Source organism: Suillus plorans (genome assembly GCF_016647745.1).
Source record: "Suillus plorans strain S12 chromosome Unknown HD556scaffold_61, whole genome shotgun sequence".
In the NCBI taxonomy this organism is placed as follows: domain Eukaryota; kingdom Fungi; phylum Basidiomycota; class Agaricomycetes; order Boletales; family Suillaceae; genus Suillus; species Suillus plorans.
Genome location: NW_024537445.1, coordinates 139,765 through 163,278, shown reverse-complemented (window position 1 = coordinate 163,278; position 23,514 = coordinate 139,765). Strand labels below are relative to the sequence as shown.

The 23,514-nt window shown below is 48.3% G+C and overlaps 8 protein-coding genes across 8 annotated transcripts; 4 read left to right on the top strand and 4 right to left on the bottom strand.

Moving 5' to 3' along the window:
* Positions 1-1,989: 1,989 nt before the first annotated feature.
* On the top strand, positions 1,990-3,634 carry HD556DRAFT_1495270 (phosphoglycerate mutase-like protein; the record flags this gene model as incomplete). Its single annotated transcript, XM_041308863.1, has 8 exons — positions 1,990-2,121; positions 2,167-2,428; positions 2,477-2,532; positions 2,583-2,711; positions 2,818-2,965; positions 3,015-3,179; positions 3,238-3,401; positions 3,453-3,634. The coding sequence occupies 8 exons, from the start codon at positions 1,990-1,992 to the stop codon at positions 3,579-3,581; spliced, it is 1,185 nt and encodes a 394-aa protein (XP_041156290.1). The 3' UTR covers positions 3,582-3,634.
* Positions 3,635-5,696: 2,062 nt separating this feature from the next.
* Positions 5,697-7,584, top strand: HD556DRAFT_823936 (uncharacterized protein). Its single transcript, XM_041311737.1, has 4 exons — positions 5,697-5,708; positions 5,771-5,876; positions 5,929-6,627; positions 6,683-7,584. Exons 2-4 carry the CDS (start codon positions 5,874-5,876, stop codon positions 7,493-7,495), a joined length of 1,515 nt encoding a protein of 504 aa, XP_041156289.1. The 5' UTR covers positions 5,697-5,708; positions 5,771-5,873; the 3' UTR covers positions 7,496-7,584.
* Positions 7,585-7,764: 180 nt separating this feature from the next.
* Positions 7,765-9,949, bottom strand: HD556DRAFT_1447230 (NADPH oxidase B; the record flags this gene model as incomplete). Its single annotated transcript, XM_041307231.1, has 8 exons — positions 7,765-7,775; positions 7,830-7,923; positions 7,976-8,104; positions 8,159-8,378; positions 8,429-8,698; positions 8,749-8,969; positions 9,026-9,528; positions 9,577-9,949. The coding sequence occupies 8 exons, from the start codon at positions 9,947-9,949 to the stop codon at positions 7,765-7,767; spliced, it is 1,821 nt and encodes a 606-aa protein (XP_041156288.1).
* Positions 9,950-11,348: 1,399 nt separating this feature from the next.
* HD556DRAFT_1447229 (uncharacterized protein) lies at positions 11,349-12,806 on the bottom strand (the record flags this gene model as incomplete). Its single annotated transcript, XM_041307230.1, has 1 exon — positions 11,349-12,806. The coding sequence occupies one exon, from the start codon at positions 12,804-12,806 to the stop codon at positions 11,349-11,351; it is 1,458 nt and encodes a 485-aa protein (XP_041156287.1).
* Positions 12,807-13,057: 251 nt separating this feature from the next.
* On the bottom strand, positions 13,058-15,198 carry HD556DRAFT_1399467 (WD40 repeat-like protein). The gene is made up of 8 exons (XM_041303792.1): positions 15,072-15,198; positions 14,760-15,024; positions 14,532-14,698; positions 14,432-14,475; positions 14,303-14,377; positions 13,821-14,252; positions 13,577-13,771; positions 13,058-13,529 (listed from the first exon to the last, which is right to left on the bottom strand). The coding sequence occupies exons 1-8, from the start codon at positions 15,075-15,077 to the stop codon at positions 13,367-13,369; spliced, it is 1,347 nt and encodes a 448-aa protein (XP_041156286.1). The 5' UTR covers positions 15,078-15,198; the 3' UTR covers positions 13,058-13,366.
* A 1,766-nt stretch (positions 15,199-16,964) lies between these two features.
* Positions 16,965-19,236, top strand: HD556DRAFT_1447227 (uncharacterized protein; the record flags this gene model as incomplete). Its single annotated transcript, XM_041307229.1, has 5 exons — positions 16,965-17,122; positions 17,255-17,382; positions 17,449-17,625; positions 17,674-18,028; positions 18,081-19,236. The coding sequence occupies 5 exons, from the start codon at positions 16,965-16,967 to the stop codon at positions 19,234-19,236; spliced, it is 1,974 nt and encodes a 657-aa protein (XP_041156285.1).
* Positions 19,237-19,467: 231 nt separating this feature from the next.
* On the bottom strand, positions 19,468-20,801 carry HD556DRAFT_1311540 (vacuolar protein sorting-associated protein 26-domain-containing protein; the record flags this gene model as incomplete). The annotated part of the gene is made up of 8 exons (XM_041300546.1): positions 19,468-19,515; positions 19,608-19,634; positions 19,687-19,829; positions 19,879-20,054; positions 20,105-20,269; positions 20,318-20,474; positions 20,530-20,602; positions 20,658-20,801. 8 exons carry the CDS (start codon positions 20,799-20,801, stop codon positions 19,468-19,470), a joined length of 933 nt encoding a protein of 310 aa, XP_041156284.1.
* Positions 20,802-21,076: 275 nt separating this feature from the next.
* Positions 21,077-23,403, top strand: HD556DRAFT_1399425 (uncharacterized protein). Its single transcript, XM_041303791.1, has 10 exons — positions 21,077-21,239; positions 21,301-21,405; positions 21,478-21,623; positions 21,676-21,767; positions 21,817-22,066; positions 22,114-22,185; positions 22,234-22,364; positions 22,416-22,535; positions 22,589-22,986; positions 23,099-23,403. Exons 1-10 carry the CDS (start codon positions 21,118-21,120, stop codon positions 23,283-23,285), a joined length of 1,623 nt encoding a protein of 540 aa, XP_041156283.1. The 5' UTR covers positions 21,077-21,117; the 3' UTR covers positions 23,286-23,403.
* The last annotated feature ends 111 nt before the right edge of the window (positions 23,404-23,514 follow it).

Below are 23,514 nucleotides of genomic sequence, written 5' to 3'. Positions count from 1 at the left end.
ACCACGCAGAATAGGGGCGGACAAAGCAGACAAATGTTCTGCATAGCAAACCTCGGTGTAATAAAACCGTCGAGAATAAACTTTTAGTCTGGACGTAATACACGAGGCAGCAGTTGGGAAGGGGTTGAGCAGCCTCTTAGTGCTGCAACATGAGGCCTCTGACACGTCACGTGGCTTGCCGCTGGCAGGAAAATGACCCCACGGAGCAGAAAACGTACACCCTGTTTCGCCTACCTTTTTCCTCGAAATCCAACGGAACTGCACGATGCGCATCCACTGTTTGTTGCCCTCGATTTTTGTCCGCCACACGTCACTACGGCAACGCGCATTTATGGACTGGGACAGGTACGAGTGAACGAAGGGGAAACTCAATCAGATGACAAGTTAGCGGTGATGGTGTGGAAGAAGACCTTTCGATCAGTATCTCAACACTGGCCAGAACATTCCAGGAACGAATGTTCATACATCAAGAACTTTTCCGTGATTTCTGTGACGCCCTTGAGTATCAAATTCAGTTTGATGATTATAGAATGCTTACTATTCTCGAACGAAACGGTTCGTTACTCCTTTCAAAGGTCTCATTCGGGACTGGGGAACGACAGGAAAATTTGTCGAACACGGAGCCCAGCAACATGGGGAAAAGAGACTGCAAGTGTCGTAGGCCGAGAAACTTCAAACCATCATTTTTTGAATGCCGGCGGCACGTCATGTGATGCGACTGAATGTCTCATCAACTAGTGTTTCTACGAGCAGCTAGCCATAATAATGATTAGCTAGCACGTAGTGACCAGTCTCCGTTTGGTTGCACTGCATAGCTAGCAAACGCCGATGCCCGCCCTCATGTGGCACCCGTAACGATGCGAATTTATCGAGCGCCATGGACCCCTGAGGCACGCATCGGCATATAGGTGAAGCTACCCATTGCCAAGAGCCGGACTAGATCCATCTGGGTAGTATACACGGCGCTGAACTTTGAAGGCGAGATTCCTATTTTACGTGTAGTATGTGCTCTTGGCCCCCTCGGAGATATAACCCCGGGCTTTTCGGAGTCAGAATATCCCTTCGTCGTACACTACATAGGTTTGGCATAGCACGGTGACTAGTCTAGTGGCGGTACTCACTCTAGTGCAACTCTAGATGATTAATCTGATTGGCAACGCTCATCGCATTATGATTAATTTGATTCATTACCCCGGTCAACATTGTCGATTACAGACACACGCGATGCCAGGCAATCATGATATCCTTCCCGCGAGCCTATCAGCCCTACTCTTATTTCACAAAAGAATAAACAAATGAACTGAACAGCCTGAAGGGTAGCTAGACTGGTGACCAGCTGCCAACGGTTGGCCTCAAAGAGGGATTGACCAGTGCTCGACGTAGCGGAGTCAGAAATTAAGCGCGAAGGCTTACGCGCACGCTACGCCGGAATCTTACTGTTTCACAGCCCACTCTGATCTGCGTTGTCACCGGGGTAGGAGCTATCAGGCATTTTTGCATAGGCACTCGTGCGATTAGGAAGTTTATCCTCGACTCTCCAACATGCAGTGTAGATTGGCATGGATGTACGTATTCTTTACTAAGACTCCGCCCATATGTGTATTGACCTATGCTCCATCTGCTTCATTGATTACTGCAGCCTTGAAGCATATCCGCACAAAACGCGCTGATATTTCATATGTACCGAGCGGTGATGGTGAGTTTGCGACATCAAAACTTGATCCGCAGTTTGACACATGGCTCCAGTACATCGACAATTCAATATATGTTATGTTATAGCGCTTGGGACTTCGCAGCATTCCTTCAAAGTGTTGACTCGATCGATACCATTTTGTACTAAGTGTGGCGGTATCTGTCTTGGCGCGCTCAACTTGGATAGCGCTATACTCAACATGCGGCATCTTCGAATGGCTATCCACGTTGGTGTGGTATAAAGTGGACAACTGTGAAGCTGAAGCCCTCATCACTACCGGTCCAACAACTCCAGCCATGGTCAACACTACAACCACAGCGGGGCTCATCGGTGTTGTTCTTTTGGCTCGCCACGGCGACAGGACGGCATACTACCAAGACCCAGCTACATACAACTCTACCCAAGCATACATCACCCCTCTTGGAGAGGTGAGAACTCTGTTATAATACTGGATCTCGCTCACGAGTCTCTAGCAACAAGAATATGAACTCGGGAGCTTTCTTCGTAACACATATCTCAATTCAGATTCGCCGTCTTTCATCCAGAATATCAGTACTGATGTAGCAAACATCAATCAGCTGGCTGTCCGCGCAGACGCTGGTGGAGGAAATGTCATCCTTAACTCTGCGTATGCTCTACTTCAGGGTCTCTATCCATCCACAAAAAAGTCAGAGATAACTTTGGCGAATGGTACAACGGTCGTTCCTCCTCTTGGGGGATACCAGTATATTCCAGGCAAGTCAGTCAGAATTGCTCTTTTCTCCTCTAACTTATGTGCTACAGTGGAATCTTTGGAATTTTGGCAGAGTCCATCTCTCACAAGCTGGATGGATTGCGAGGTATGAAAATCTGCACCTTCAGGACGTCATTTCATAACTCCCGGCAACAGTATTTCCAATATCACCTGGACAGAATTTACGTCTCGTCTACATTCTTAAACATGTCCAGCACCGCCGCGCCCTTCTTGACCGCCTTGAAACCTTACTTGGGGGGTGTCAGTAACAACTTCACGAATATGGTATGTCACCTCATTATATTTGTAAAAGCTTTTCTAACAAAAATTTTCAGTGGAATGTAAGAGGCTCATTTGAACACCATCAGACTGAGCCCACATCGTCTCGCAGATATATGACCACGTCAATGTCCAGTACACATATAACAAGACATATTACGAAACCCTACCTCCCACCTTCCTCCAGCAAGCGCGCTATTACTCTGATTGGCTCCAACACAATGTCTTCACCGATTCCGTGCAAAATGGCATCGGCCAAAGTAGGTGTAGATTTGATGCTGAAAATGCATCCGACTAACGTTGCTGCAGTTTCCATTCGCACACTTCTACCCGAGGTCATCTGGGCCTTGGGTAACATGACAAAACCTTCTAACCAAGTCAAGATAAATATTCAGGAAATCGATTACAAGCCATTCATCAGTCTGTTTAACGTCACGAATGCCACCGTGACTGACCCCGAGATCGCTGGTACTGGTCAGTATTGTTTCATTAGTGTATGAATTCAGCACTGCAGACTGATACTAGTTCACAGTCAACTACGCCTCTGTCGTTGCTCTTGAGTTGTCGCAGAATTCGCAGGGTCAGCATGAGGTCAGCATGAAGTTCAAGAACGGTACTCAAGACAGCGAGTTCCGTCAACTCAAGATGTTCGGCAACACAAGCATCACGCTTGATAGTTTTATTCAACAACTCTTTGTGAGCTGCTCTTTACAGCGCGTATGTTTTCTCGCTCACGGCTTCGTTTAGTGGACTACAATCAACTCCACTAACAACTGGTGCTTCTCATGCAATCAGACTGTCTACCGCGGATGCTCTGTCTTCAACTACAGTAACGACCCGTTCTTATACGGCTATGGTACCGGTTATACGGGCTAGAAATCATGAAACCACGGATGCCTTTTGATTTCCGTAATGTAAAATGTCTAATTATTTTTACTAATGCACCGTTCTCCGGAACCTCATTTCAATGAGCGAGGGCATCTCAACTTCCAGCAAATAAGAACAGCGACATCGCAAATGCATTGCAATTTCCCTCGCCCTCGTCTTGGGTCATGCTTTGAAGGATGAATAACTCTTTACCCATGTGAGACTTACCTGCAATTTCCAGTACGGGTGGGTTTTTTGGGCTGGTACTACTGTGGGTTTGGACAACGTACCGCATGAAACCTAGGCTTGTGTGAAACCTTGGACCACACAGACGTATATCCTATAACCCTTGCACTCGATTACACACCGGAAGTCAGTTGGACCTGGCACCACTCCAAATCGACAATGTGTAGATATAGTCGGTGTCCTAGCTGGAAGGGATAATCATGGACGGAAAACAGATGAGTCAGGCGCTAGGGTTGCGTGGGTAACTCTTTGCCCCACCAAACTCCGCTGTCGTAGTATTGCACCATCCGGATCCAAGTGTCTGCTCGCATTCATGGCGACAGCAACTCCATAACTGAGGGATTTTGGTGGATATCGTTTGACTTCATATCCGCGGTGATTCTATGTCAGTCTGCCTTGGGAATCTATCTTGCTCTTGTCCGATATTTGAAATGTAGTCGCATGGTGATATCACACGCGGAGTGTTTTTGTGCGGTGACTCAACTTTTTATAGACATGAATGCAGGTGATGAAAACCCGAAGGTCGGCATGAAATGTCCCTCAGTAGTTGAGTAAGATATCACCCTGCATTTGTCACTGATCTTTCAGTATGGAGCGAGGGGCGCCGCCAGCCAAAAGTATGGAGACTGCAGTCGGCGTCGGCGGAGTTCTATATCTGCGGCTAATATGTCGGTCCACCTCTGGGACATCTTGCCCCCCGCCTGTCATGCGAACTATGATTGCATGATGTCGTCATTGCAAGCGTGCGGTCATTGGCCTTCGATAGACTCGATTGAATATGACGACAGAGAAGTACACTTCAACTGCAACGTCCTGTTTGCCTGCATGCTGCACTGCCCTTGAGGCTTGAGCGAATGGAGCGCATTCCACGTGGGAACTTGGGCTGTGAGATAGAAGTGCCTGTGCAATGCTCGATGCCATGTTACTGGTAGCCAGACAAAAAGGTTCCATGTTATCTTTCACCAATGGCAAGAAACATCTGTGCTTCGTTATGGTGCAGGCAATTAAGCTTGCTCCGCCGGCACAGCGCGCGAAAAGGGTTCACGCACGGAAGAAGATTTCTCGCGGCACTGGATTGTGCCAGTCTGGCGTTGGCGCGGCCGCCCGCGCTAGCCACCGGAAACGACAGCGGAGGCCACAAAGGAAGCAGGGTATTTCAAAGAAGAGAGGATTTGGAGAGCTGATAAGTGAGGGAGTTCCAGGGCTGGTCAGATGGTAACTTGTAGTGGAGACGTGGAACTGCCCGTCTTTTATAAGCTAGCTACTGCGGACCACAAATTCTTCAGGCATTTTACCTGGACCATTAATTTTGCCATGCTAAGTAGACGATAGAATCGAAGGACGTAAGATCGTAAGCCTAGGATATCACGACGTGCAGGGGAACGTGCCTTGACTTGGACGTTGTTTAATCTTCATGGAACTTTGGAAGTCTAAATTTTAACGCGTTTGTCACTCATCACATGACTCTTGTGACTCACTACCGATGCCCGGACGTTGGTTTCGGCCTCGCAGCTCTCCCTTGATCACGCCAACCTCACGCCATGTCAAAGTCGCCCAAGAAAAAGCGCGACACTTGCGCTGCCTTATATTCTGCTGGTATACAGTGTAGTATGCCGACTGTTGATGGTCCACTTTGGTGCCCGCGACACAATGAGGTTAGTTCCTCAAACACACAGTGGCGGTACTCTATGGGGTTAAGCCGGTGGTTTGAATCTCGTTCTAGGAACGACTGAAGCTTTATGCAAACTACAAGGCGCATCATGCACTGCTGAATACACTTGTCGATAACCCGGCGTGCAGCGATGTTACGACAATCCTGGGGTGCACCGCCCTTCCGCTCCTCAAGGAATGGAATGATTGCTTGAGGCTCAAGTATAATTTGTTGACCAGGTACATGCCTTTATGAGTGTTATTTCACTGTCATCCGCTGAGTGTCGGTGGAAGATGTATAGAAGCTCGAGTCTACTTCTCCGAGCGTTTTTTCGGGTGAGTAGGCATCTCCCGTATCATTTGACCTCATTGATCGCATTGCTTTTTTACCATGATAGCAATGACATGGTATGAGATTCTAGGCGGCATTTTGAACCTGATTTCACCTGCAGGATAATAGGACTTTGGTCACAAAGCCTTTTGGGAATCCCTCGTCAAGAAACGTGCTGAAGTCGAAAGATTCTTGTACTACGTCGAGACGCGGGCCTATCAACTCATCCTACAGGCGCAGAATGCGCTTTGGGTCTTGGATCGCGACCCTGATGCACACGATTCAGGAGACTGCTCAGGCTATGAAGACGAATCTCTTGGTCGTGACACCTCCTTCCATTCTATAGAGAGCGACCGGGATGCAGCTATCGACGATCCTCTGGAGGCGGTACTGCGCGAGAAGTCTGTGGAATTCCTGGAGAAGATTAGGTCCCGTCTGGCCCGATACTGCTGCACCCCTTCTACCTCCAGGTACCACGATGAACGACTGGAAGTCATATACGCCTATGTGCGCCGCGGAATTTTCACGGAGCCAGCCCTCATGTTCTTGTCTCAGAGCTACGATAGTGTCATGGCGCTTCTCAATGATGACAACCTGGACCTAGTGACCTTGGAAAAGATCTGGAATGCTGTCAAGACTTTGTGTGTCCACGATATCAGAGATGCTGTGGACGACGTTCTGCGGGCCAATAGGGAAGGCGACTACGTGATGGTCTTGGGGGGCAAGGTTTTCAAGGAGACTAGCGGTGAGGAATGGCCTTTGCACGCCTGGGGCCACATGATGGCAATTTACCATTGTTACTCCTGCCTCCGCACAGCGTGTAAGACGGTACGTATCTATACCATGCACCCGTGAGTTAGTAGCCTATGTTTCAGTTCTCCAGATGGACGAAGTCATTGCCATGACCCGATTTGCCTTGTTCTCCGAGACAGCCCTCTCCCAATCGTGTATCAAGTACGAATACGGCTTCGACGGTGCGAAAGAATTGATCTTGGCGGGTTTCATTCCCAGCGACATACCGTTCTCCTCACCTCGGCATTCCATCATCTGCACGGATAGTGGTTCTCAGTCGTTCGGGCCCGTGTGGGAGGAGACGAAGCGCAACCTATCTCTGTACGGCTCTCTATCTCTCAACGACGCTAAAGCACAAGCCTTTGTCAACGGCTGCATCCGACATCCTGACCTTATGGTCATGTTGCGCAAGGGGGCAGACGGACGTGTCATCCGCTCGCGGCCGGTGGTATGGACCTCGCGGAAGCGACACGCGCGAAGCCGCTCAGCACTAGCATCTGTACCATGGGAGAAGACTCGCGACGTCGTGCGCTGCGAGGACGATGACCTGGAGGAGGCGCAACCCTCTGGGTGGAACCATGAGAAGATCGCGGACTGCTTGATGGTAGTGCTCGTTGATAGCGGCGAGGGCAACATGGGCGACTTTGTGCGCAAGCTGTTGGAGATTTGGTGCCAGGTGTACCATGTCAAGGATAAGAAAGAGCTTTACTGCGCATTGGAGACAACGTTCGTAGAGGCCGGGGAGCTTGAGCAGTGCACATGTGGGCGACACGAGATCACATTCATGCCATCAATCACCCAAGGAGACGTGATGAACGCGTATGAGAGTTTGTGGGGGACGCCACCGCCGCCTTGGTTAGTAGAGAATCCGAATAGGTTCCGCCTGGCAACGGATTCGTTTTGAAACGGGTCTGGAGTTTCCTTCACGACAATCTACTCACACAGGAAAGCAACGAACTCGTAATAAGTTAAGTCATTAGTTTCGTGGATATACTTCGTATCATAGTGCCACTCCCTACTTTGGATTATATATACCTACCCACAGCTAGTGGTAATCCCCTGCATTTTATATCCCGTGGTTCATGTTCATAGTATTACACATAGATACAGCGAAACAAAAACAACCCGACTACAGTACTAGTAGCACTGAATGCAGAGTAAGATCCAACTACCCTAGAAATTCTCTGCACAAAACGAGTCAGCTAGGCCTGGCAACGGAAGGACAAGTAGAAACGCACCCTTGCCAAAGAAAAAGCGAGTGCCTTTGGGATTGGAGTATTTGTTGGACATCTGGTGGAGCTGCCTGGAGAGCACTGGGGGGCCACAGAAGAACTGAAAAAGAACGGGTGAGCAGATGAGTTAAAAGTAACAACAAGCTACGAACCACTCCAACATCAGTTTCGGGGTGCTTTTCAACCATGGAACTAAACACTTTGTCCCAGTTTGGCCTGCCGAAGTGAGTAGGAGCACGCAACGAAGTAATAGCGTCTTTCTCTGCACCGACATCTTGGACCTAAGGAAAATATAATTAGTACAGAAACTACCAAGAATACGGGGTACCGCGCACTATAATGTTGTTCATGTCATCCTCCTTGATCTTTGCAGTAAGGTAGATATTGATCTCGATTCGGTTTGTCGTGTCCTGCTCTTCGATAGCCTGCAGTAGCGAGTGGAACCACTCGGCGCTGCCAAAGTCGCGGATGACCCAAGTGAAGTAGACCTTGGAGAGACGGGTAGGCTTGGAGTTGTTCAAGTTGTTCATGCGGTACCAGATGGACTTCAAAATGCTAATGCATATGGTCAATGTCATCGAGTAAATGAGGGATGTGATACGCACGAAGCGAAGGGCGTGACACCAATGCCAGCACCGACAAGGAGAACAGTCTCATAATTTAAAAAGTCCTCGCTCGCACTACCGAACGGACCGTCAACCATGATACGAGGGAGCACACGGTTGAGCGGCGGATTTGTGTTCGTGCCAATAACCTTCCCACCGCTGGCATCGACATCCTTGGAGTCGAAGTTACAGCCGACGGCCTTGGCAAGCGCAGCGGTGAAATCGCCGGCGACACGGATGTGCACAGAAATATAATCTTCCTCAGGAGCGCTGTGGCATTATAAGGATTTCCTTGCAAAACCGATTAGGGAGTGACTTACCTCGTAAGGGTGAAGGGATGCCACTGGAAGTAGGAGATCTCTGGGCAAGAGATGAAGATATATTGCCCTGCCCGAGTAGTGGTCTTCTCTTTTTTTATTTGGATTTCAACGACTTTAGATGGGTGTTGGATGACCTTGGAGATAAAAGTCTTATGACGTGAACGAACTTCACGTAATATCCGCTCGTATGTCCAAATGAGGCCACCGATGAGCCAGTATCGCTGAAAAAATCGTTGTCAAGCGATGGCACAAAATTAGCTTGTTAAATTTTACGCACCCAGAAGACACCAATAGAGTTGAAGGAACAGAATGGTTCTCTGTCCGGCTTGATCATGCACCACATACCATGGAACTGCCAAGCGAGGAAGAAGACCACAAACAAATGGTGTGTGTACCAAAACCTCTCAAAGTTAGCACGGCGCCTTTTCTCCATAGCGAACCAGACCATGACGCCCAATGCAATAGTCATAATCCAACCCGTAGCACCGGGACCGGTGGCAAAGTTTGCCTGCAAGAAGACGAGCACACGCTTGCCAAATGTATTTGCATCTGGATCGGCGAGAGCGAGCTCGTAAAAGTTGTGCATGTGAGCACCGATGTGGATTAGAGTAAAGACAACCATGGACCAGGCTGTTGCCTTGTGGAATGTTATGTTCTTGTCGAATGGGATAAACGAATTGAGGGGTGTTCTGCGAAGCAGGGAGATGAAGTTTCGGCAGACTGGCAAGAGAATAAAGATGACATCGGTGTGTAGTACAAGTGCTGCAGATCTAGCGATAGCTATGATAATATTAGAGGGGGACCTACGCGACATATCTGAATGCTTACCGTAGGTGACGCCAAACGTTGCGCGGGCTCCAGTGAGGTCGTCACTGAGCTGGTAGTTCATGAAACCGAAAGCAATAACAAGCATGTGAAAAAAGATCCAAGCAGAGAAAAAGAGGCGTTTTCCACCCTCGTTGATCATCCACAGGTCAAACTTTTGACCGAGAGTTCGAGGACCATCAGGAACTTTGGGGGCACCAATGCCAGCATTTGGAAGAGGTTGCTGGATACCCTGAAGACGGAAGCGTTCTGTTTTGTTACGCTGGAGGTGGTTTGGTAGTGCATAGTCACCCGCGCCGTCGACGAAGGGGTCTTGGTCTCTGAATGGGTTACGATCTTTGAAATCAAGGCCGGAGGACCGTTTGAAATCGGACATGAGTTGTTCCGGTCAATAGTTGAATGATACAAAGAACGACCTGCGTGTATAACAAAAGAGAGGACCTGCCTGCTGTAGAAAAGGGATATGTATGATGGGGGGGAGGGGGGGACACGGTATTATGTATGACAAGACAATTTATGCATTATTGTTCCTCGACGATCATTCGAATTCCCACGATATTACTTAACTACAGGTAACTGTTGTTACTCTTCGTTACTACTTGCAGTTGCAGTGCTATGTTTCGAAAGTGTGCATATCATTCTGATAGTCAACATCACTAAGGCTGCGCCCCCAGGGCCCCATCACTCCTCATATCAGATAAGTAGCGACATCCGGCTGTGTTCTAGAAAGCCTGTCACAGGCCGCGTACGGTACAGTCAAATTAAACTTACTAACAGAAACGTTATGGTCCTCATACTATCCCCCCTGGTATGCCCTGGCAGTTACTTTCTATCCTCGTGTTTCAACTTGATCAGGTCCATCATTATTGCGGCAGAGCTTCATCACCGTTTAATCAAAATTGATGGAGCAGGCTGTCCAGATAGCTCCGACTCGGAGTCCATCATAACTGCAATGCGCACCCTTGGCTCAGCCACGGTGAGCCTGAGCTGACAGATATCTGATAAGACTATGAGTGGTCTCAATCAAACCAAATGGATTACCGCGACGCTCCTGCCAGTGGGTCCAGGGCGAATATCTCGCCATTCCTATGGTAGGGGCACAGGTATTTGACAACGGTTCCGGTAGCACTGCGAGGAGCTAAAAATTGATAACACAGCATATGACCTACACGAAGAGACTAGGCCGCCGACTTGGTGACCCGCCACCGTGACAGTGACTTTATGTGAGGGTATTCTCCGACTCTCCGACAACCGGGCCTTGAGCTTGAGCCTCAATGGACCGTCTCTCAGATCTCAGGCCCGACCCACGACCTCAAGCTGAATTTCACGACAATAGTTCTGCTAGGCTCGTGATCGGATGTCAGTGTTCGCTGGCGCTGCTTGCCCAGTTACTGACAGAGACAGTCTGGAATTCAGCTGCACGCAACGTAAGTATACATGAGTTCAACGGAAATTATATCAGTTGTCCGTCAACTGTAACATCGAATGACTGCTACTACACAGTAATATATCAGTATCCAGAGCCTCTTGTACGGTTGGATTCGAGCGAATGGTGATCCGCCATTGAGATCAACCCATATGTATTCTATCCTACTTATCGTCCCTCCTGGTAAAAATTGAGCTGGAGTAGTATTTGCCACGTACCCTACATAGTAGTAGCCCATTCTACAAAACAATGTGTAGTTCCTGATAGATGAGTTGCAGTAAAAAAGTAACACGCCCGCCCTCAGGGTGTGTCAACGGTGACATGTGAAACCTCGCATACCTATACTCCGCTAATGCGTTATACCTGTGGCTGCTTCATGCCATTCGAAGGTGAGCAACCTCTCTTTGAACGCCTCTGCGTCCTCTGGAGAGATGGGAGGCCCGCCATGTACCTGCAAAACCTGCAAGCTGTTGAAAGGGGCCTGTGTTGTGATGTCTCTATCTCGCGCTCGTTGCACCGCATCGTTGCGTGCATCGATCAAGGCCAGAACCGCATCTGCGGAGAACTCTGTGCAATTGTCTATCTTTAGTTGGGACCAGTTTGGAGACGTGAGTTTGTTTGGATCCCACAAACGGTGAATGTCACGGATGGTACGATCGTTGAAGGTGGGACAGTTTTTGATGGAAAGACAATTGCCGTCCCAGATATTGATAGCATTAGCCATGTGTGAGAAAGGACCTTCCAGCACGAGGGTGTCAGCCTGAGTCAAGCGAATGTGATATACACAAGGTGAGAGCTCGTGCTTGATGTGTACGAGGCGTGGAGCTGGTCCGGTCTTAGACATGAAGATGGTACGGACCGTCGAGAGGTTAATGGACTGCAGGCTCACAGCTTCGATCTGAATGTCGTAGCCGTCCTGTCGCGTAAGAATGCCATCAAATGAAACATCTTGAAGAGTCAGCTTCTGAAGTATTCCAAACAAGCGATGAAGTCTATCGACGATAAGCAAGACGTCGTGCAGGTGCAACTCTCCTGTTGGGTATTTACCACCGGAATAGCGCGAAACACATAGGTCCTCTAGGTTTTGAAGTGAATCGACCCAGCGAAGGGCGCAAGCGTCGCGGAAATTGCGCCCGTTGAGAAAGAGGCGCCGAAGCACTGGAGCGTAGAAGCGCCACTGCTCAGGAACTTCGCTGCCTACGAGGGGATGCTCGCCATCATCGACCCCACATTGCAGCTTTAGCCGTTCAAGGAGAGGTGCAGTGACGTTCAGATGGCGGAGAGCAGGCAAAGAGGAGCTGCGAAGGAGCTGGAAACATAAAGCCCTGCAGCGATGTAGATGGGGAACAATCAGTGCCATGACTGCGGCTGCTTGGGCGCCCTCGTCATCATTATTTGTGCGAGAATTAGAAAGGATTCGTTGATCTCGCGTGACGGTGATTTCGAAAGTGAGCTTTCGGGAGAGATGAAGGTATGTGTTGATATCTGAAAGCTTTGTGGTGTCAAGATTGATGATGATACGTGTCCAGAAGCGTGGCACCGACGCAAGAACATCTCTCCAGGCCTTGCATACGGCCGCGGGAGCAAATGGGAACTGTGTGCGAGACTGCGGGCTACACGCAATCCACTCTCCGTTCAGCGTACTATCTGCGTAAACTTGCTCGAAGATTAATAGGAGCAACTCTGGTGGCAAGCCTCTATTATTGAGTCGACGGTGATGAGTGACAAATTGGCGTTTCCTGCGTGAAGTTTCCACCCTAGTTAGAACTGGGTGCATACGGGGGAAGAAGGTAGAAGTACTGGTCATGCGAGGTCTGGCCACTGGAGCTAAGGTGGAAACCTGCAGGCGCATAAACAAGGGGTTTCTGGGTGATCATATGTGGAGACTCCAAAGATAGAATGCTTATTCAAAAACAGTTATGTAGCAACCAACTGAAAGTTTTTAGTGTGCAAGAGCATTACCATGGTATGTAGTATGGAAGCAATCGATCATTGAAGATGAATTTAAATATCACAGCTGTTATATTCCCACATTGTAAGTCGAATCAGACTCCCGGCTAACAACAATAGCCTTGACCGCCGACGTGGCTCATAGCTTCACCGGAACCTTCAAATTCGAGGTCTAATATTCATCATGCACCACTTCCATGGTAGCCTCGGGTACTCGAACAAGATGGATACTAACAACGTGTTGCAAGGTCCGCTAGCATTTTATTCTTTTTTTTTGGGGGGGGGCAGAAAAAAAACAACTATAAATCACCAGTCGTTGGGGTGATCGGCAGTTGCAGCATGTGTGGGTGGAATTGCGCTGTTGCATGTCACGATACGGGGTCATAATATAGCTATAGGCTAACGTCGAGTGCGCAATTAAGTCTGCTCCGTAATAACCACCTTTTTGCGCTCTGCGTTTGGTTTGCTCTCTCCGGCACGTGTATGTTTCCGCCGACGTTCTTCCTTGACGGCACGAGTATCGAGCATAGTGCGTTTGAGCTTCGCAGCCTGGTAAACTGGCTTTGGCAAGTGTCGGTTGCTGTGCCACTGGTGAGCACGAATCAAACCGAGCAGAATAATTGTTACCGTTGAATCCTGCCAACTTCGTTGTCCTGCTTCCATTTGTCTTTCAAGGTATCCCGGTATTCGATTGCGGCGCGCTCCCGGGCTGTGATGATACCAAGCTTTTCTGATGCTTTGGCCTTCCATATCCGTACATTACCATCGTCGGAGCCCGTCAGTACAAAACGTGCGTCGGCAGTGAATATAGATGATGAGACCCTTATCGCAGTGTGTGAACAAACTGACGAACGGAGATACATGGACTTACCTTTGCATTCGTTTAGTATGATACACTTCTGGTCTCGTGCCCTGACCCTCCTTCCATATTCTTACTGTTCGGTCCCATCCGCCACTAACAAATTCCAATCCAGTCGGGCTCCAATCACAGCTCATAACTGCTGCAACATGTCCTTTGTAGATGTGAGTGGGAGTTTTCAGTTGCCTGACATCAAACGTATAGAGATTGTGATCCTCAGATGCAAGCAAGACATTCGTTGGAAAAGTTGGTGACCATGCAAGCGCGTTTGAGCTCATCTGCATGACAATACGACGCTCTGCCTTTCCTGTGCGAATATCATAGAGGGTGAAAGTTCGATCTGAGCCAATGCTGCCAAGTACGCTTGTTTCACTCAAATTGAATCGCACAGACGTGATGGTCTCGGTGGATGTGGGGAACGTTAAGTTGGATATTGCAGCGCTCCTGGATGCCAAATCAGCTGAGACATGATCATAGAGATGGACAGCGCCCACTTTGTTTCGTCCCATATTTGAACAATGTTTGAAGCTGTAGCAAAAAGTGGATCTGAACGATGGTGATCTATTGAACTGTGGAGGGACGTGTCAATCAGATGTAGATTCTAGCGTATCTAAGCAGCGTACTTGAATGCTGATTTCCCAGGATATTCGTTCAGCGGGCGCTGCTCCTAGATGGACTGGGGTAGATATACAAAAAAAACTCATTGCCAACTGAGAAACTGACTGTTATATCATCCTGCGGGCTCGCGTCCCAAAGTTTGATTTTGCTGTCCACACCGCAGCTTAGCAGCCGGTCGTCTTGAGCAAAACAAAGGCCCGACACTTTGCCCTTATGAGCCCCTTGTATTCGACGGATGTGTTTGCGCTCGGAAACATTATGCAAAATCACGCCTAGGGGGAGAAAAATTTTGGGGCATAAATGGTTGTCAGCCAAGTCGATTTCTCAACGCACCTCCATCCCAGCTACCGCTGGCAACAGCGCTCAACGACCCAGGCTTTTTGCACAACACCTCGACCGCGTCTATGTGACCCTCGAGAGCCCCTACGAAGGGCTTTGCAAATAGTTTGTCCATTTTGGCAGCATTCAAAGCACGATTTCGCTCACGAGCACGAGCAAATGGGTGCATCAAGGGATCGAGATTGCGGGTGGTAGGCGTAGGGTCTCCAGGACGTGCAGGTAGGTGTACTGAAGGAGCATGTTGGAGAACAGATATTTTCTGAAAGGGCTCAATGATTTACTTGATGCGACTAGACTAATGCTCACCACCATTGTAATGATGTCCGCAAACGATTATTCTGGTGTCACTTACTTAGATTCATGGAAGCGTTTCAACCCTCTGCAATTTGCACTGCAAAGTGTAAATGCATCGTGGGAATTTGATACGGTTTGGTCTTTTTTTTCGACACCTCAGAGTTGCTAGTAAGTAGTACTACTAACGCAGTGTTTGTTGAATCACATTGTTCGTGGAGCCCATGGTACGTCCAGATGTTGGACATTCCTGCCATTGATCTAATTACACTCATTTACCAACTGCAGATACGACGGTGTTTGTCACTGTAGTCTATAATGGCCCTTCAAGGGATTTAAAATTTAAACACCATTCCACGATCGGCGGCATATACCATCCCTTGAAGTTACTCGTTGAATTTTCGTTCGCTGTCGCCGCCACCTTCTCTCGCCACTTTCTTGCATATCTAAATGGTCATTTCTGTCGAGTAGTGTGGGCGGTGTTCGATGGTAGTACTACTAGTAGTATCAAGTAAGTGAACATATCTGTTCAATGTCGATAGCTTTTCATCAATTAACGCTCACCCTCACACTTGGGTCAGTCGCATTAGAAAGTTATCCACCGTTTGAGCTGTTTTAAATGGCCGTCAGGCTTCATTCTGCTCATCACATGATGGTGCTCCGTAATGGCTGCCAGGGTATATGGTGGTGTCGCTCCGATGGAGGAACAGATACAGGAGTGTCCAGGTTTCCGCTATGTTGCATCCACTAGTTCATTTACGTCGCGTGCAGTTGCTACTGAGAAACTGCGGATCAGTCGCTTCTCTCCGTCGCGCTAGAATCGGATCAAATTTTGCACCTGGCCGGGAGTCGGTGCTACATCGCTGTAAAACATAGTGTTTGCGCCGCCACATTTTACCATCACACAGCAATGCAGCCTATGTTCCTCGGTTGCTCCGTTTTGGAGTCGGAGACTTCCGACGCCAAGTTCAATCAGCGATTAATTCTTTCTCCGGATCAATGCTGATGAGTTGCGTTCATAATTTCATTTGCTTTGACTATATCATCATGCGAAGCAGAGTGGGCAGTACAAGGTCTCGATGTGACAGCACATCGCCCGCCTCTGCAATTCGTTTTCCCCCCGTATCCTTGCAGTGATCGACTCGTCGTTGTTTCCATGTTGGAAATAGTCTTTGTTAGCCGGTCGCTAGTTCGGTCGTATACAGGCACAACTTCCAGAGAAGATCAAGAGCAGGTAAGTTTCGGTTGCCGTTCGTCGACGCCACATACTAAGTACATTGTTTCATTGCATCATCTTTCTCGCACGAACTGAGAAGGGCTGAGAAGCAAAATTAGCAAATGCAGACAAATCAAATTTGGCACACGAGGCAGTACTAAGTGAAGCTGCGACTCAGCGGATGTAGAGGTACGTCTCGAACCAGACGTTTGGTACCTCGGCAATTTTCAAGCTGTTGGCTCGGAGAGTGCCATGTCACGCGAGAACCGACGCATATTGGTGCAGGGGGCCCCAGTAGTGGATACGCAGGGATACGCGTCCAGTGTCGCGCGCCTATTGCCAATCCTGCCTTTCGACAATTAATTGTGCAAATAAGGCAATCAGTGCCGATCAGCATGATCTGCCACGTGGAAATCCAAAGTTCCTACAGATCATGATGGAAGATTATATCTGTCGTTCAAAGGTTGTCCAACGATTAGATATGACTCCATTTGTATCCCCCATCATCTAGCCAGCTATATAGGCTGAGCCTCTCTCCCGCAGTGCCGCCTTAGCAGCAAGTACTGCATTAATATTATTACTCGGTCTCAGTCTCCTCCAGCCAACTCTAGCCATCGTTCATTGGCTTCTGTCCACGATCCTTATTCACTTGCCACAAGCTTATACTTCTTCTTGAGCAGCGGCTTGCTAGTATGAGTTCACCATTGGGCTCTGTAGCTTGTCTACTTCCTGCAGAAAATCTTCGCTGCATTCCTCTGAACCTCATTCAAAGTCACACCCTTACCATACCTCCTGTTATCGAGCTCTTTTTCTCCCTGTTTTTGATTTATACGACCTGGAGATCGAGGAGGTGCGTCAGATTTAATTTTAGCTGAAAAAGCTTGGATATCGAGCTCAACATTTCTGCACCGTTCCTTGCGACGGTACCCTTTAATATCTATCACCATCTGTCACATTGATCGGCTAATGACTTCACATCTAGAGAGCACCTATTGCTAGCCGCAGATGGTGTTTTTTATTTTATCTTGGCGTTTGTCGACCAGTTATTGCATGTATTACCCGCTGCGCGGAATTCGGTTGCCACTTCTAGAGCGGCCGAACTATTCCTTGGTATGTAACTATGCAACCCAGAGAGCCTGAACGCTGAGACCCACACCTATTATTCCGTTGCTGCAGGATCTGTTTCTTTTGTTCCTATGCTGTCATACACTTCCTATCTAGCCTGGCTGAGTCATAGGGAATTTATTCCCTACCTCCCTCGCCGTCACCAACCTGTAGCCAAATATCTATTCACCGGTCTAATTCCCGTGATTGGAGTGTTGGATTTCGCAGCATCGCTCGGAATGTCTATCGGTGAGAGATCTAATCCATTCGTGTTGTTCATGACTGATGTATCGTCAGAAAATTTATCCTTGCCACAGGCCCCGCTCATGATCGACTTCACCAACAAAAACGAATCGCTATGGCTGAGTCTCTGCCAGCTGTCACTTGCACTGTATACGAACTATCAATGTCTAACAGCCTTCCTCGCGTTGTACCGGCTTTGTACAGCCTTGTTCGATCAACTGCGCATCGACACCAATAATACCGACGAACGCCATTTTTTCAACGGCACTGGGTGGATTGCTTTCGGCATCAAAGTAGGAGCTGTTGAAGGCATTATTGGATTTGCAGCGGGCGGTTTCGCTATTCCACTTTCCAGACGAATCCTACGACTGATTTCCAGGGTTTGCATGATTGTTGGCATACTGAAGGGGTGGGTTTCCTCGGAATCACATTTGTTCAATTTACTCATATTCAATGCACAGAATGGACGAAAATGAAAACTTTGAGTTCCTCAACAAGGAGCTGGTCTTGTGGCGTCGTGGCAAGCCTATATCGACCTCCCACTCGCTCATAGCCAATCGACGTATGACCATACGGTCTTCACAAATCCCAGACCCGACTCGCGAATCCTCTTTAATTGAAAAGGATGTGGAACGGGGCGAGGCAGATCAACGGGTAACAGTACACGATGAAGTTGGCGAGCCGCCGGTCTTGCACACAGGCATGCGCTTTTCCGCACTCCCTCCTCCCGAACGGGTTATCCATGCAGATGAATTGCGGAGGCGATCTGACCAGAACGCATCTGCAGAAGTGCTTACATCTCACAATGATGTCAGGCGCCAGTCTGCGCAGACTATCTTCGACGATGCACGCGTTGTCCTTGAACTGACCCCTGACTTCCCCCCCGGCCTGACTAGCACGTACCCCCAGTCTATGCTCAGTCAAGGACGCGGGGATGACAAGTTAGAGCTTCCAGCTCTTGGCCGACAGAGCACGCGTCGTAATACTGCACAGTCATGTGGCAAAGAGGACGCAGCTATCGAATATGCAGCGCTCTATGCTAGCGAATTCATGGAACACAAACCCAAATTTCCACTTATATCCATTCCGCAGTCCGCGCATGCGCGCGTGGAAGGATCCATGCCGGCATGGACAAGACCTGTATCACAACAGCACAGCGGAAAATACCCGATCCGTTTTCCCTCCAGACCAACACGGGCAAGAATCACTATACATGCCCCTACCGCCCAGCCAGAAGGCGAGAGCTCGGACTCACTGAAACGCCGCAATAGACAGCTGTCATCCCTTCACTTGCTTGAGCGTGCGAGCAAATCCCACAGTGATGTCACTACGCATTCTTCACAGTGGTCAACCGTCGCACGTTCCAAATCGCCTGCGAGTATCAGGATGTATGATGGTGGAATGGTAATCAATCCACGACGTGCATCTACTCATCCTGGCGATTTGATGTCCCCATCGAGCGCAGAAACCTTGCGCGACGGTAGGCTGCAGATTGTCATCGATCGGATGCATATTACATCTGCGGACGCTGTCATACACGAATTCGAGAGTCAGGCAGCGCTCAACCTCAACCGAGAGAAAGCTTTGCGGAGACTGAATGGGGAAGTAGGTGTATGAGATTCAAGACAGAGTTGTAGGGAGAAGACAGTTGAGGAGCGAAGACAGTGTTTGACTAGACGGTGATTTTGCTTGGTGACGGCATTCCGCACCGCAACAGCAAATTTGACTCAAAAAAGAAGAAGAAAAACTACCTTCAGAATCGATTAGTTTTGCTGTATCTGTATAACTTTCTTTTTTACCTCTCTTCTCCGTAATAGTGTCTCATTCCTGTATTGATAGAAATTGCTGTCATGGGTAGAATGCGTCAAATGCAGAAGCTAGCATCATTACATGAGACTGCGAGTACAAGAATCATGTAGCGCAATATTGGTTTAGTTCTGCACGGGACAATTAGTCTGTGAAACACGACGCAAAATTTTGCAACGTACCTCTGGTATCCTAAATATCGTTATTTCCTGTTTGTTAAGGTTAGGTAAATGTAAAGTAATGGAAAACAACACAACATACCTGTTGTTTGAAGTACCGCCGATTCTCCTCATCGATAAGCACAAGATTCAGGTAGTAACGTGTGCTAAATTTCTTGTTCACTTCGCGAAACGTCGGTGTGAGATCAAAGCCACCGAGAAATAGTCGAATAGGGATGGTTTCTCCTAAGAGTCAGTCAGTAATGAGCGTAGAAAACTGTGTGTTCACGCCTACCTCTGACAGGAGCGCCATCCATGATTTCAAACTTTGTGATTGTCTCACTCTCATTGTACTGATTTGGTGGGGAGCCAGTTGTCTCGCGTCGTATTATAGAAAGCTCCATATGCTTGATTTTGATACGAACAAGCAAAAAATATATCTTGCCAACAATCACGTCCTTCAGGTGATATCTGACGTACGGTCAGCACTCTGGCTGGTTGTGTAAATAAATATAACATACTTTGACTTGTTGTATTCGAATTCAATGTGCAGACAATCCTCAATGCCGACCTCCATCTTGATGGAATTGTTACTGTCTGGAGGCATGCGATACGAGTGTACCCAGATATCTCTCTCCTTCGTAACATCCGCCATTCGCCTTGCAACAGATACTCGTATAAAGTAGCTTTAGAAAATGTCAATTGGCATCTGCATAGCACGAGAGACGTCGCACCGTAGCTTGACGTTGATGCCCTGGTAACTCTCGAATTGCTTCTCGACATTCTTGAAGAGGAAGTCAAAAGTCTGAGCTTGGCGCAGGTCCCCAGGCGATGCCAATTCTTGAGATAATGATAAGAATTCGTGATGGTGCCCCCGATCGTAGAACAACTCTAAAGCCAAACAGCAGTGAGATGCCAATGAACCAACAGATAGGTGAATACCCACCAATGCTACCAACGAATTCAACCTTGATGCCCTCATGAGTCATTCGCTTTCCATCGCGAACGCGAATGGTCACCTGCAGCGGCGTGAGCATCTTGGACGTAATCATCCGGCGAAGATGCAATACATACCTGCCCTGTCACTGAGTCACCGTCATAATAGACTGGAGACGAGGCTGTGCGCTCCTTGTCAGTCTTTATGTCCACCTGCTTCCGCAGCTCTTCCCCTTCCAATTTGATGTCAACATCGACGGGGGATGCGAAAAAGTATGCCATTGCCTAAGTTCGCGGAGGAGAATATTTACTGCCTCGACTTGAATCACAAAAGACTAATGGCTAGCTATGAGTGGCTTAGCTAGACTATCAAAATTGATGTTAGTCGGGCGCTGACGGTGTAGATAATGAGTTTGAAGGAGATGACGGTCGTCCATTAGGCACAGTACCAGTGATGATTACAGCACAGTACAATTACTTCCAAATAAGGTAAATAAGTTACACACTCTCACCCCTCTGTTAGGGGGTCTTTGTAAATACACAGCAACACAGTCGAACAGCTTTCGTACGACACTTTTGCTTCCTTACTTTTTCCACCATGTCCGACTTCGAAGGTGACTTCGATGATGAGCTCCTTGAGCTTGCTGGCGCCACTGAGAAAAAGCGTAAACACCAAGCATCAAGCTCTAGGGCTTCCGCAGCCAAGAAGCGCAGAACGGAGTGAGCCTTCTCCTTGATCCGGCTCACCGCTGTGCTCATTACAAATGTCGGGGAACCACAGAGTCTCAGATGACAGTGACGCAGAGGATGGGCCGGAGAGTGAAGAGGGATCGGACGTAAAGTTCCCGCTTGAGGGCAAGTACATAGATGAGTCGGATAGGGAGCGGTGAGTACATCTTGAACACATGTGCAAGTGTAACTTTGACACTACCTCCATCAATCTATTGCTACGTACTAGGCTACTTTCTATGCCTGAGATTGAAAGAGAAGAAATTTTCGCTGGACGGCAAGAGGAGTTGATGCGAATACAAGACAAGCGAAAGCTACATGAGATGCTTCAAGCACAATCTGGAGATCCTGAGAGTATTTCGAAAGCTGCAAAACGTACTCAGAGTGCTTTATAGTGCAGGCTTCCTCTGATGCTATTGTTTTGCAGGCCAACGTACTTCCCGAGGCGCCACAAAAGAAAAGTCTCGTACACTAGACGAACTCAAGGCTAGGCGAAAAGCAAAGGACGAGAAGAAGCGTGTGCGTATGCTGATCAACAGTGTACTCACATCTCTTATATTTCAAGCAGACGAAGACGCACTCTCCCAAGCGAGATCGGTCCTCCTCACCCAATGACATGGACATGTCTTCGGGTGAGGAAGAGGATGGTCAAATAACACGCTACGAAGAGGAAGAAGAGAAAGACAGGAAGCTATTTTCAAGGCAGCCTGACCCTGCGGATGAGCCTTCGTCGCTGGACGACCTCATGGGGTGCAGATTAACGCGAGACCATCTTGCGAAATATTGCATGGCTCCCTGGTTCGAGGACTATGTGAAGGGTGAGTGCTGTAGTAGTCTATAATGTGTTATATGCTCAAGAACGAAGGTGGTTGGGTTCGCTATCTTGTGGGCCAAGACGAAAAAGATCAGCCACAGTACAGGATTTGTGAGATACAAAGTGAGTGTCAGAAATTGGACCGTGAATGTTTTGCCTTATTTGAGCCAGACCTGGGAGTAAATCTCACGAAGCCATATAAGATTAACGATGTCACGGTGAACCAGACGCTTGAGCTGAAGCATGGCAAGTCGCTCAAGGCGTTCCATATGGACAAGGTGTCAAATGCCCCATTCACACAGGTTGGTTTTCCGTCGCCAGTGGCCGTTTGCATTCACTCTATTATGATTTAGCGAGAATTCGAACGTCTAGGGAAAGTGTGCCTTGCAGACGACGTCAAGTTACCATCCAAGCGCGCCCTTGAGAAAAAGGTTGCGCAGATGTCCAAGTTGATCACGCAGCCTATGACAGAAGTATGAACTTTTCCATTACCTTTTCAAAGTTGTCATTGCTGAACTGGGCTTAGAGCGACATTACCGCCATGTTGGCAAGGAAAAGCCAGCTATCGAACTTACCGTCTGGTGCATCCCTCACATTGCAGCGTTCATCACTTGTGCAGGCCAGGACACTTGCAATCCGGCGACAGGACTATGCCGAAGTTTCTGAAATTGACGTCAAGTTGGCAGAGCTGCCCGCGGTAGCCACTCCTCGGAATGGGGGTGAAGAGTCGCTCAACGACAAACTCGCGAAAGTGAATGAGCGTAATCGCAAGGCTAATTTAGAAGGAATTCGCAAAGCGGAAATGTTGGAGGCCGAACGGAAACGAAGGGAACGCAAATTGAATGCCTCAGGCACCGCAACCCCAGCGGACCCGAGTGCGAGATTAAAAACTGTCCCAAGGTTGTTCAACGACACAATATCAAGGTTTGTACTCACTATTATGGTTGGTGTCACTTGGTCATCTGTCTTGCCCTTGATTGCATTATGCTTCGCTTCTCTGGTCATCAACTTCAAATGCAAATGGAATATCATACAGATCGGGCACACCGAATATAAATGGGACTGGTACGCCTGCACTGCAGGCCCATGATGGGGCCGGTGGACGATCAATATCGCCGCTCCCACCTTTAGCATTGTCGGACCCGCGAACAGGCACGAAGAAGGACAAGAGCCTGGAAGTGTCTGTCATCGAAATGATAGAGGTCGATCTTGGAGATTTTTAGAATTGTGTTTCAAGCTTTGTTGGATTATGATGATCATCTTGCATTTAGGACTGTTTGTTGTAAATAATATTATTGTTCAAATTATAACCACCTCTTCGCAGTAAGGTCCCAAGACAAATTTCGTTTGTTGATTTAATTCATGTAAAAATCTAAAAGCATAGAGAGAAGATGGAGGACCACTCCCCACTGGTTCCTAATCTCATTGAAAGTATCTAGATTGTCCTCTCTA

Bases quoted from the DNA above. Each gene is read 5' to 3' on its own strand.
- HD556DRAFT_1399467 (XM_041303792.1), bottom strand. The intron at 13,772-13,820 runs GTAAGTCCATGT...CACTGCGATAAG, and splicing joins CATACTAAACGAATGCAAAG to GGTCTCATCATCTATATTCA. The intron at 13,530-13,576 runs GTAACAATTATT...CCAGTGGCACAG, and splicing joins GAAGTTGGCAGGATTCAACG to CAACCGACACTTGCCAAAGC.
- HD556DRAFT_823936 (XM_041311737.1), top strand. The intron at 6,628-6,682 runs GTACGTATCTAT...TCAGTTCTCCAG, and splicing joins TCCGCACAGCGTGTAAGACG to ATGGACGAAGTCATTGCCAT.
- HD556DRAFT_1399425 (XM_041303791.1), top strand. From the start codon at position 21,118: ATGTCCGACTTCGAAGGTGACTTCGATGATGAGCTCCTTGAGCTTGCT. The intron at 21,406-21,477 runs GTGAGTACATCT...GCTACGTACTAG, and splicing joins GATGAGTCGGATAGGGAGCG to GCTACTTTCTATGCCTGAGA. The intron at 22,067-22,113 runs GTGAGTGCTGTA...TCAAGAACGAAG, and splicing joins GTTCGAGGACTATGTGAAGG to GTGGTTGGGTTCGCTATCTT.